Below are 12,394 nucleotides of genomic sequence, written 5' to 3'. Positions count from 1 at the left end.
CAGAGGAAAAGTTTGAGCTGTCTGTCTGCATAGAGATGTATTGATAAATAAGATTGCAAATGAATTAAAAGAGAGACAATCAACAGGTCTCTCCCTGGGTTGCTGTTGGGCTAGCTGTGGGCTTGTAGCTGCTCAACATTGAGTTCTGTCCTCACAAGTGGAGAGGCTGGATTGTCCCCAGGGATCTTGCTGAGGTTCTTGACTTTCTGAGGGGTGTGGTTCAAGCCACAACTAAGTTCCTCACACCTCTTGACACTGTCCTTTATCAGGTATATGTTTTGCAAATATGTCCTCCCAGTCAGTGGTTTGTCTTAACAGTGTTTTTCTAAGAGAAGTTTTTATTTTTTAATAAGTCTAATTTATCAGTTTTTTCTTTTATGGTTCATACTTTTTATGTCCTAAGAAATCTTTGCCTAACCCAAGGTCCCAATGATTTTCTCCTCTGTTTCCTTCTAAAAGGTTTATAGTTTTAGATTTGACATTTAGGTCTGTGATCCATTTTGAGTCTGTGTGTGTGTCTAGTGCAAGATATGGAATGAAGTTCTTTTTTTGCATATGGATATCTGATCAGTCTAGTACCATTTGTTAAAGAGACTACCCTTTCTCCATTGAATTGCCTTGGTAACTTTGTTGAAAATCAGTTCATTTATGTGTGGATCTATTCCTCATGCCTTTTGTTTGACAGGCTCTGCCAGACCACGAGGATGAGATCCCAGAGACAGTGCGGACCGTACAGCTCATTAAAGATCTGGCTAGGGAGATTCGCCTGGTGGAAGTAAGAAGCATGGGAGCAGGGGAGGCGTTTGGGAAGGGCTCAAGGCTCAAGTGGCAGGTCAGGCTTTTGCAGTTGGCATGAGAGCTCAGGGGAAGGATTGGGAAGACCCCACCAAGGACCCTATTCATTCATTCATTTATTCATTCATTCAGATAATTATTATGTGCCTCAAGCGTGCCACATGTTGGGCTAGGTGCTTAGGATACATAAATAATACAGTGCCTGCCCACAAAGAACTCACAATCTAGTAGAGGAACCTGGGCAAAGTTAACCTGTCTGAGCCTCAGTTTCCTCACGTCTAAAGTGGGGATAACTAATAACTACTGAGGGATTATTAAGAGGATTGAGTAAGATAATACAGGTTGAGCACTAAGTATAGGGCTTGGCACACAGTAGGTGCTCAGTAAATTCTGCTGGTGGGTCATGGTGGTTGTGGGTGGCAGAGGTCATAGTAGTAGTAGTAGTAGTAGTTGTTGTTATTAATATTTTGACTCAGTCTCTACATTCTACAAAATGACAGTTCTCCCGGGTTGAAGATGATTACAAAGCCATGTTTCAACAGGTGGCATATACCACGAGACAGTAAGGTGCAGTGGTAAGAGACTCAGAGAAACTTGGGTTCTGGTTCCTGCTCTGTCATTTGCAAGCCTTTCAGAGCCTCAGTATCCTTATCTGTAAAGTGGGGATAACACCACCTTTTCAGAGTTTTGTTATGATTAAGAGCTAATGTATATAGAGCCCCTCGCACAGTGCCTGGCAGAGTAAGTACTCAATAAATGTGAGCCATTGTTATTAATAGACTGCAGCAAAGAGAGAACTCAGTGTGGGCTGGTGAAGTAGCAAAGGCACCAGAGGAGAATTGGACTTGAGGAAGTTTCAACTTTCCTTTAGCTCAGAAGCTGTAAGGTTCCATTTAGTGCCCAGGATATAGGCACTAAATCTGTGCTGAAGGGTGGTCAGAGTGAGCTACTGTGAAGTTGGGGTTCTAGCCTCACCTCTTGCAGCATGTTTCACTGCCTACACCATAGCTTACATTGTCCACCTCCTACCTCATTTTCCACCACTTCCATCTGTCAGAATCCTTCAGGGTTTTAGGCCTACCTTTTCTCTGGCTCTTCCCACTTAAACCAGTTTTATATACACAGAACTTTGGGCTGGTTGGAAGAGGACTTAAGAGATGGATCATATATTTTTCATTGGCTTTCAAATGTTTTGAAGCAATGAAATCCTTTTTTTCAAATGAAATCTTAATGTGGAAGCTCAATATATACAACCAATCAAAGCATAACTGCTATGAATAAGATGAAGGTGGGAGGCTAGTAGCAGAATTAGGACTAGAACCGCTGTCCTGCTCTCAAATCCTGTGGTCCTTAGAGTTGGAACCACACATTTTAGTACTCAATTATTTTCTGTCTCATGTCAGCTGCGCTTGGAGTCTTTTCCTTTCCGGTTTTGACAGTAGTGCTGAGCTTTTCCTCTGCTCGTCTTCTCCTTACTCGTCAATGGCTAGGTAAAGAAATGCCACCCAGTAAATTCTTGATGACTTATTGTGCCAAAACTAGGGTGTGCATAAGTGCATATGTGGAGCATCTTTAAGCCCCTTCACGGCAGTACTGCCAGTGCCATAAACATACCTCTGCTCTTAGTGCAGAGTGAACCCTTGAGTAAGCTCTAACCCCCTCATGTACTAACACTCTTGTAGGATATCTTCCAACAGAACGTTGGGAAGACAAGCAATATCTTTGGGCTGCAGAGGATCTTCCCAGCCGGCTCCATTCCCTTAACCAGGCCAGCCCATTCCACTTCAGTATCCATGTCCCGGCTGTCACTGCCCTCCAAAAGTGGTTCAAAGAAGAAAGGCCTGAAGCCCAAGGAATTCTTCAAGAAGGCAGAGCGAAAGGGCAAGGAGAGCTCAGCCTTGGGGCCTGCTGGCCAATTGAGCTATAATCTCATGGACACTTACAGTCATCAGGCACTGAAGACAGGCTGTTCCCAGAAAGCAAAGGTGGGTGCTGGCCCTTGGGTTCAGCCCAACCCTTTTGGGTCCCTTGGAAGAGCAGGGTATAAAAAGGATAGGCTCTCCTGTCCTCCCACCTCCCTTAGGGCCCCTGGTGTTTGGCTACCAGTCCCACTCATTTAACAGACATTTATTGAGATCTTGTCTATGCTGGGCACTGTGATAGGTGCTGTGGACATAACCCTCAAGAGGCTGACAGGCTAGTGAGAAAGATAGGCATAAAAAGAAATTAGTGCAATGAAGCGTTGTGGATGCCACGATCAAGGGTATGTGTGGGACCCTGAGACACGGGAGGGGATGATTCTATCTGGGTAGGGGCAATGGTCAGGAGCTCTTCTCAGTAAACATGACACTTGAGATGAATCTTGAAATGCTGGGATGGGAATGACATTTGAGAGCATGGTATAGGAGTGGCAGGTTGGAGTCTTGAACAGGTTCTTGAGAAAAGCCCTCCTCCAGGGCTCCACCTTGCTTCAAGATTGTGGTGCCCTCCATAGGCATGTGAAGATACTCCACCTCTTTTTAGGGAACATGTTTTGCAAGATGGATAGGTTTCCCCTGAGCCAGCCATACATTCTCAGCCTTCTGCTCCTGTGATCATTTGGGTTGGGGGTGGGGGGACAGCATAGCAGAAGGCCTTGGTTCAGGTGGTTTTGACAGTGAACTCAACCAGTGAAACCAGAGGGAACTGGTCATTCTGATTCACATGGGAGTTCCAGACAGGTGACAACTGAGCCTCCTCCTCCTACAGTTCAACATCACTGGTACCTGCTTGAATGACTCAGATGATGACTCGCCAGACTTGGACCTTGATGGGAATGAGGGCCCGCTGGCCCTGTTGATGTCTAATGGCAGGTGAGGTGGGGAGAAGAAGCAGAGATGCTGGGATTGTTGGTGGCAATATGCCACTAAGACAAGGCATGGAATTGGGACCTGGGGCTGGGACATGGGTGAGGGAGGGACTGTGCTTGGGGAAATAACCAGATATTATCAGATAACATTCCTTAGTACAGAGAACCATGGTAGTGTTGGGGGTGGGAAGGGGGAGAGGTCTGGAACTAATTGGCAATCCTGAGAAAAATCTTATATAAGTTCTAGAAATTTCAGCAAGTCAGTGGATCAGAACTGTTGGTGGGAATAGGAGGTAGTACAGCATACTGGTTAAGAGCATTAGTTTTTTATATACCTTTTGCAATTCAGTTTTTAGGAACTTATTTTGCAGAAATATTTGCACAGGTGTATAAAGAGAAATATTTAGTAGTCACTGTATCATTGTAATAGTAAGCAATTGGAAACGTTCATCAATAAAGGTTGGATAAATAAATTATGGTACATCTATGGAATAGAATGCTGTGTAACTTAAAAAGAATGAGTTTACTATCTATTGACATGAAAAGATTTCCAAGATATATTTTAAGTGAAAAAATCAAGTTGCAAGATAATATATAGGAATAGTTCATTTTAATTTTTTAAAAAAGCACGTATGCACATATGTGTGTGTGTAAAAAAGCAACATACCTTTTCCTTTAACCTTTTGAAGAGGTTTAAAATTTAATTTATGTGGTTTAAAATTCAAAAAGTGTGAAAGAATACATAGTGAAAAATTTTGCTCCCACTCCTCTCTGTTCCCCAGTTCCCCTCCTCATGGAAAACCAGTGTCAACGATTTCCTTCCAGAGATGTTTATACACATCCATGCAAATAAATATATTTGTCACATATTTTATACTTGTCACACCAAACTTGTAACAGTAGTTATCTCTGGAAAGTAGAATAGGGGAAGCAAGAGAGGAAATTTTCACTTCAAAAGCATTTGAATTTTATACAGCGAGCACATATTACTTTTCTTAAAATAATTTTTTTTTTCTGGTACGCGGGCCTCTCACTGTTGTGGCCTCTCCCGTTACGGAGCACAGGCTCCGGACGCGCAGGCTCAGCGGCCATGGCTCACGGGCCCAGCCGCTCCGCGGCATGTGGGATCTTCCCGGACCGGGGCACGAACCCGTGTCCCCTGCATCGGCAGGTGGACTCTCAACAACTGTGCCACCAGGGAAACCCTAAAATAATTTTTAACAGAATGTTTTCTAAAAGAATAAAATAAAAGCACATCTTGGCAAAAAGCTCCAGCTTGGGAATCAAACAATCCCGAATTTGAATCCCTGCTCTGTCACATATTCACTATGTGACTTTGACAAGCTAATTAATGTATCTGCACCTCTCTGTCCTCATTTTATCTATTCTATAGATAAAACTTATCTTAGGGGCTTCCCTGGTGGCGCAGTGGTTGAGAGTCCGCCTGCCGATGCAGGGGACACGGGTTCGTGCCCCGGTCTGGGAGGATCCCACATGCCGCGGAGCGGCTGGGCCCGTGAGCCATGGCCGCTGAGCCTGCGCGTCCGGAGCCTGTCCTCCGCAACGGGAGAGGCCACAACAGTGAGAGGCCCGCGTAACGCATAAAAAAAAAAAAAAAAAAAAAAAAAAACTTATCTTAGGGTTGTTGAAGGACTAAATGAAGTAATGCATGTAAAGTGCCTATCACAGGTTCTGGCACATAGTAAATGCTTAATAAATGGTCGCTCTTATGAATATGATGATGAAGTTGAAGATGAAAGGTGATGGTGGTGGTGGTGATGATGATGGTTGTGGGTATGGCCAGAAGCTAAGTAGGTCATCAGAAACCCTCAAACATGTAGGGAGGCAAAGGAAGACAATAAAAGTTACCATCTGGACACTCAGAACACCAGACAGGAGCAGTCAAGAGTTAAGTAGAGAGTATGAACAGTGTAGGAACATAAGCGACAAGGATACCTTAACAGCCTTTTTGTAGGAAAAGATTGTTTTCAGATCCCAAGGGTGAGTGTAGTAGGTCTACCTGGCTGGGAAATAAGGGAAAAGGGAGTGTGAGGGCAGGGCAGATTCTGAAAGCAGCAGAGCTATCCTTGTTATTTGAGAACATAGTTACTGAAGAATAAGATTAGAGAGACTGTTGAGCATTGCCTTTGTCTAGAACCCATGGTTGGTCTGCTGGGGAAGAGAAAATTGAGAGTCCTAAGGGTCCAGCCTATAATGGCTATTGAGGACACAATGAGACATTTTTCCCTTCCTCACCAGTCTTTCTTGTGCTGCTTGTTACCTTTTTGCACCTGCCAGAGGCTGCTGCTAAGTGAACCTAGGGAGTCAAGGTATAGAAATATTTATAGATGATATGATATTATGTCTGATCTTTTCTCCAGAATAATGCCATGTTTTGTGGGGACTGAGGTGTAGATGAAACAAGATTGGCTGTGTGTTGATAATTGCTAAAACTTAGCTGGGTCATAGGTACATGGAAGTTTTTAATATTTTATATATGTTTGAGATTTTTCATTATTAGAAGTTAATAAAAGATCAAGGTTAAATAGCTACCATTTATTGAGCACCTGCTCTGTGTCAGACTCTGTCTTATACATTTACATACATTATTTTATTTAGTCCTCACAACAACCCTGAGGGTAAGTGTTGTTATCCCCATTTTACTAATGTGGTAAAGTGAGGCCCAGAGAACTATAAGATTAGCTACCATTGGGCCACTTGCCATGTGTCAGTCTCTACATTAGCTCATTAATCCTCCCAGCAACCCTATGAGGTAGAAAACAGCTAATTCACTAAAATCCAGTTCACCAAATGACTATTTGCTGAATGTGTCAAGTGTACTGATTTACCAAAAACTTGTTTGTCTTAACTGTAAGGCTTATTTGAGCAGTCTGTACTGGTTAATATTGTTTACCATGTGTAACAGGATTATTTAAGCCACTTTTGAGTTCTTTCTACTCCCTTTATATATTTTAACAGCTTTTTTGAGGTATAATTTACATACCATACAATTAACCTGTTTAAAGTGTACAATTAAATGACTTTTAGTAAATTTAAAGAATACGCTGCCATCACCACAGTATAATTTTGGAACATTTCTATCACACCAAATAGATCCCTCATATCCACTTACAGTCAGTCCTGGTTCTCTTCCCCAGGCCCAAGCAACCACTAATCTACTTTCTATCTCTATGGATTTGCCTTTTAAGACACTTCATATAAATGGAATCATACATATGTAGTCTCTTGTGTCTGGCTTCTTTCACTTAACAATGTTTCTGAAGTTCATCCATGATGTAGAAGTATCATTAATTTGTTCCTTTTTATTGCTCAATAGTATTCCATGGTGTGGCTATACCACATTTAGTTTATCCATTCACTAGTTGATGGTCATTTGGATTGATTATGCTTTTTGGCTACTATGAATAATGGTGCTATGAGCATTTGAGTACTAGTTTTTGTGTGGACATGTTTTTGTTTCTCAGGAGTAAAATTTTGGGTCATATGGTAACTCTGTTTAGCTTTTTAAGCAATTGCCAAAATTTATCCCAAAGCGTGTACCATTTTACACTCCTACCAGCAATTATGAGTTTCTCCATATATTGGCTAATGCTTGTTATTGTCTGTCTTTTTGATTATAGCCATTCTGATGGATGTAAAGTGGTATCTTATTATGGTTTTGATTTGCATTTCCCTAATGACTAATAATGTTGAGCCATTTATATATCATCATTAGAGAAATGTCCATTCAGATCTTTTGCTTATTTTTTAATTGGTTTTGTTTGTCTTTTGTTGCATTCTAAGAGTTATTTAAATATTCTGGATACAAATCCTTTTCTAGATAAATGATTTACAAATATTTTCTCCTAGTCTGTGGCTTGTCTTTTCATTTTCTTAATGGTGTCTTTTGAAGCACAAATGTTTTGAATTTTACCTAATCTCAGGCCACAAAGATATTTTCCTATATTTTCTTCTAGAAGTTTTATAGTTTTAGCTTTTACATTTAGATCTATGATCCATTTTTAATTTTTGTGTATGATATGAGGTAAGAGTACACATTCATTTCTTTGCATGTGATATCCACTTATCTCAGCATCATTTGTTGAAAAGACTATTCTTTCTCCACTGAATTGCCTAATAAGCACCTTTGTCAGAAATCAGTTGACCAAAAATTTAAGCATTTAGTTCTAGGCTCACAGGTCTGTTCCATTGATGTGTATGTCTATCCTTATGGCAATATCACGTTACCTTGATTACTGTAGCTTTATAGTAAATTTTGAAATTGAGTAGTATAAATCCTCTAACTTTGTTCTTTTTTGAAATTGTTTTGGCCATGTTAAGTCCTTTGTATGCCCATATACATTTTAGTATCAGCTTATTAATCTCTACAAAACTAGATGGATTTAGATAGGATTGCATTGAATCTGTAGATCAATTTGGGTAGAATTGCCATCGAGTGTGACTGTTTTTATGTTCACCTTCACTCTCTCTCCAGTACCAAGAGGGTAAAGAGCTTATCCAAGTCTCGGCGAGCCAGGATCACAAAGAAGGTAGACAAGGCTAGGCTGGTGGCAGAACATGTGATGGAGGATGAATTTGACTTGGATTCAGATGATGAACTGCAGATTGACGAGAGACTGGGAAAGGAGAAGGCAACCCTGATAATAAGACCAAGTGTGTACTTGTTCTTTTTCTTTCCTGCCCTGCCCATTTCAGTTTGTTTTTGGTCTGCTTGATAGACTCAAGACCTTAGGCCTGAGCTTGTTGACATTCTGATTTACCAGCTCTATAGGCTTCCATGTGTCCTTTGCTCTAGAGATTTATTTCCAAACCTCCCTAAATTACTTGCCTGTGGTCATTACTTTCAGGAAAATTATAGTCTTATTCTCTTTCCCCTGGGTGTTTGGCTCAGATGCTAATCTTAGCTTCGTGATAAGTGCATTCCATTGCTTTCTAGAATTTCCCCGAAAGTTGCCCCGTGCGAAGCCTTGCTCTGACCCCAACCGAGTTCGTGAACCAGGAGAAGTTGAGTTTGACATTGAGGTAGGGGCCTGCCCTGTTTCTAATCTTCTGCTCATTCTGGTTACATAGACAGAATACAGATTGTCATTCTAGTTGAGGGTGGGGGAGAGATCCTATGCATTCCATTCCTAAAATATTTATAAAGTGAAAGATTGTGGGCTAAGTGCTCCTGAACATATAAGTGGAAGATTATACTTTAGTTGAAATATTTTTAAAATTCTTTAATATAGAGTAGAATAAAAGGCAGTGTGATGTAGCAGAAAGAGTATCTGATTTGGAATATCTGATTGTGACTTTACACAAATTATTTAACTTCACTGAGCCTTAGTTTCCTTATCTGTAAAATGGGAGTTAGACTTGCCTCACAAAGATGCTGTGGAGATTAAGATGAAAGAACAAATATTCTGCTTGGTACTTGGTAGATACTTGGTGCTCAGAAGATATTAGTATCAGGAGTGAGACTGTCAACCCTGTACTGGGGCCTTACCAGACCAACCCTGGGCAGCTGAGGTGATATCCTTTTTCTCCAACAGGAGGACTATACAACAGATGAGGACATGGTAGAAGGGGTCGAAGGCAAGCTTGGAAACGGGAGTGGAGCTGGTGGAATTCTTGATCTGCTCAAGGCCAGCAGGCAGGTGGGGGGACCTGACTATGCTGCCCTCACGTGAGTACTGGCTTTTATCTCCCCTTTCTAGGTGTTCAGACAGCACACACCCCCACCTGCCACCCAAAGGGCTAGGTCAACCAATCAGTAGATATTAATTGGGTCATTTAAAGGGACAAAAAAAAATAAAATAAAATGACAAAAATTAGCCAGGGCATTTGGGCTGAAAGAACAAAGTAGACATGAAATCTGTCCCGAGGTACTTAAGATCTGACTGAGAGAGGATAATACGGACTTCAAGGGTAATAAGTTTGGGGGTGTTTGGAAGTTAGAAGAGGCATGGAAGGAGAGCTGGGCCTTTTCTGGGCCTTGCTTTAAGAAAAAAGAAAAAGGAAAGAATGCAGCATTGGTGAACAGGAAGGGAGGTGCACCCCTCTTTTTGCCATCTTGCCTGCTGTCTATGGAGAGACGAGTCAAGAAGGACTGGCCTTTTTATGAAAATAGTCTTTGATACTATTTTGATCTTTAGTGTGGTTTCTGGTTTTTCGCCTGGGATGGTTCTCTCCTCCTTCCTCCCACCCTGACCCCGGCAGCTGTTGTCCCTCCTCCCTGACTCTTCCGATGACTGATTTCCTCTGACAACTAGAGAAACTCCCTCAGCATTTCTCCTCTGTCCCTTGCAGCGAGGCCCCTGCCTCTCCCAGCACTCAGGAGGCCATCCAGGGCATGCTGTGCATGGCCAACCTGCAGTCCTCATCATCCTCGCCAGCTACCTCCAGCCTGCAGGCCTGGTGGACCGGGGGGCAGGACCGAAGCAGTGGGAGTTCCAGCAGTGGGCTGGGCACAGTGTCTAGCAGTCCTGCTTCCCAGCGCACCCCAGGGAAGCGGCCCATCAAGCGGCCAGCGTACTGGAGAACCGAGAGCGAGGAGGAGGAGGAGAACGCCAGTCTCGATGAACAGGACAGCTTGGGAGCATGCTTCAAGGATGCAGAGTATAGTAAGGGCAGCTGAGCACTTGAGTCCAGGCCAGGAGGGCTCCCCACTAGCCCCAGGCTCAATCCCAAATCCAATCCAGGACAGCCTGTAGTGAGCAAAGGCCTGGCCTTAAACCTGATACTTGGTTTCTCTGTGCTGTATTTTCTTAATCTATAAAATGGGGATATCTCACAGGTTGATGTAAGAATTAGAGATGATGCTTGCACAGAGCACCTGGCACCGTGTCTTGTTCATGGGAGGCCCTCAGAAAATGGTAGCTATTATAATTAGCTATTAACCATTTTTAGCATTGTCCAATCTTCACTGCTGGTGACTCTTTTTTCCCTCTTGCCTATTTTACTTCCATTACCTGTATCATTTGTATTATGTGTCATTCAGTTCATCCCTTGCAAAGGTTTATGATGACTTTTCGGTGGGCTTTTCACATTTAATAGATGACTCCTTTTTTGTAAAGTAAACTTTGTTGAGTACTACAATGTATGAAGCACTTTTTTGTATAGTGCAGCTGACTTTAATGTAGGTTTTTGTTTTAATACTATTTTAAAAATTAATCCTCATTGACCAAAATTAGAACAAGACAGAGAAGGCAGAAATTTCCTTTGACTAACACTCTTCCCCCTCTGAGAAAGGTTATCCAAAGGTAACCTTTGTTATCAGTTTGATGTATACCTTTTATTTTCTTGTGTTTATACCCATATGTAGACATAAATAGATAGAGGTATAGTTTGGTTTAGTGTGTATGGTTCTACAACTTACTTGGATATCTTTCAACATCAGTACCTAGAGATACACTTCATCAATGCATTGAGATCTACCTGCTGCATAGTAGTCTGTAACATAGGTATACCATCATATGTTTAACTGTTTCCTACTGATTATCATTTAGGTTGTTTCTAATTTTTAGTGTTTTGAAAATTCTTATAAATAACCTTTTGTGCCCACGTGCCCGTTAACATTTCTGTAAAGTAGCTAGACCTGCTGAGTTGAAGGTATGTACGACATAAATGTTGATAGTGCTGAATTCCTTCCAAAAAGGTCAGTATATGAGTGGTGTATGAGATATACCTGTTTTCCCACAGCCTTACCAACAGTGGATGTTATCAGCCTTTTTAATTTTGGCCAATCTGATGGCAAAAAATGGTGTTGCAGTTTGTTTGTTTTTTTTTTTTTTTTTTTAGTTTGTTTGTTTTATGTTTATTGGCTCTTCCTTTCCCATGAATTATCTATTCAGTTTTTCACCCATTTTCAGGATGTTAGTTTTTCTTATTGATTTGTAGGAGTTCTTTATGTATTCTAGATTTGTTGGAGTGTTTTTTATATATTCTGCAAGTGTTGAAAAATATTTTCTCTTAGTCTGTTGTTTGCATTTTAATTTTACTTATGGTATCTTTTAGCATGTAGTAGATTTCAGTTTTTACATAGTTGTCTTTATCAATTTTTTTTGTATTTTATGTTTTGTGTAAGAAGAATTTCTTATATTTTCACCTAAAACTTGTACAGAAGTTAAAATTTTAGCTTTTTTTCCTGGAATTAGGTTTTGTGAATTGTGAGAGGTAAGAATCTGTATTTTTTTCCACATGGATAGTCATTTTCCCCAATACCATTTATTGACTAGTTCATCAATTATCCTCCTGATTTGAAGCTCCGCTTCTGTCCTAAACTAAACTCCCATATATATATGGATTTGTTTTTCTTTTTTCATTTTTTTGGCGGGGGTGGGGGGTGGGTCGCGCTGAGCGGCTTGTGGGATCTTAGTTCCCAACCAGGGATTGAGCCCACCCCCTTGGCAGTGAAAGTGCAGAGTCCTAACCGCTGGACTGCCAGGCAATTCCCTGGGTTTGTTTTTCTACTCTGTTCCCAGTTCTGTTCCTCAATAGCTATGTAACCTTGGGCAAGCTAATTAACCTCTCTTTGATAATAGTACCTACCTCATAGGTTGTTGTGAGGATTAAATGAGTTATACATAAAGCACTTAAAACATTGCCCAGCGCATGGTAAGTGCTGTGTGTTAGATGTTATTAATATTATTCTGTTCCATAAAACCAACTTGTCCACTCATGTGGCACTACCTCATAGGTTAGTTACTCTAGACCTTGTGTCTGGTAGGGCAAATCCCCTCTGCATAA

At 41.3% G+C, this 12,394-nt stretch overlaps 1 protein-coding gene across 4 annotated transcripts in view; it reads left to right on the top strand.

Annotated features, from left to right (window-relative positions):
• The window catches only part of PHF8 (PHD finger protein 8), a 106,975-nt gene that overhangs the window by 49,766 nt on the left and 44,815 nt on the right, over window positions 1–12,394 (top strand). For 3 of the 4 annotated variants that reach the window (XM_032619835.1, XM_032619836.1, XM_032619838.1), the window contains exons 12-18: window positions 686–775; window positions 2,478–2,780; window positions 3,544–3,647; window positions 8,139–8,317; window positions 8,601–8,686; window positions 9,199–9,332; window positions 9,956–10,269. In XM_032619835.1, coding sequence (XP_032475726.1) covers window positions 686–775; window positions 2,478–2,780; window positions 3,544–3,647; window positions 8,139–8,317; window positions 8,601–8,686; window positions 9,199–9,332; window positions 9,956–10,269 — 1,210 coding nt within the window. The remainder of the gene's footprint in view (window positions 1–685; window positions 776–2,477; window positions 2,781–3,543; window positions 3,648–8,138; window positions 8,318–8,600; window positions 8,687–9,198; window positions 9,333–9,955; window positions 10,270–12,394) is intronic. The other variant, XM_032619837.1, reaches the window with a different exon arrangement.

Source organism: Phocoena sinus, chromosome X (genome assembly GCF_008692025.1).
Source record: "Phocoena sinus isolate mPhoSin1 chromosome X, mPhoSin1.pri, whole genome shotgun sequence".
Lineage (NCBI taxonomy): Eukaryota > Metazoa > Chordata > Mammalia > Artiodactyla > Phocoenidae > Phocoena > Phocoena sinus.
Note: the sequence above shows the minus strand (reverse complement) of the source record. Positions and strands in the feature narration are given on the sequence as shown.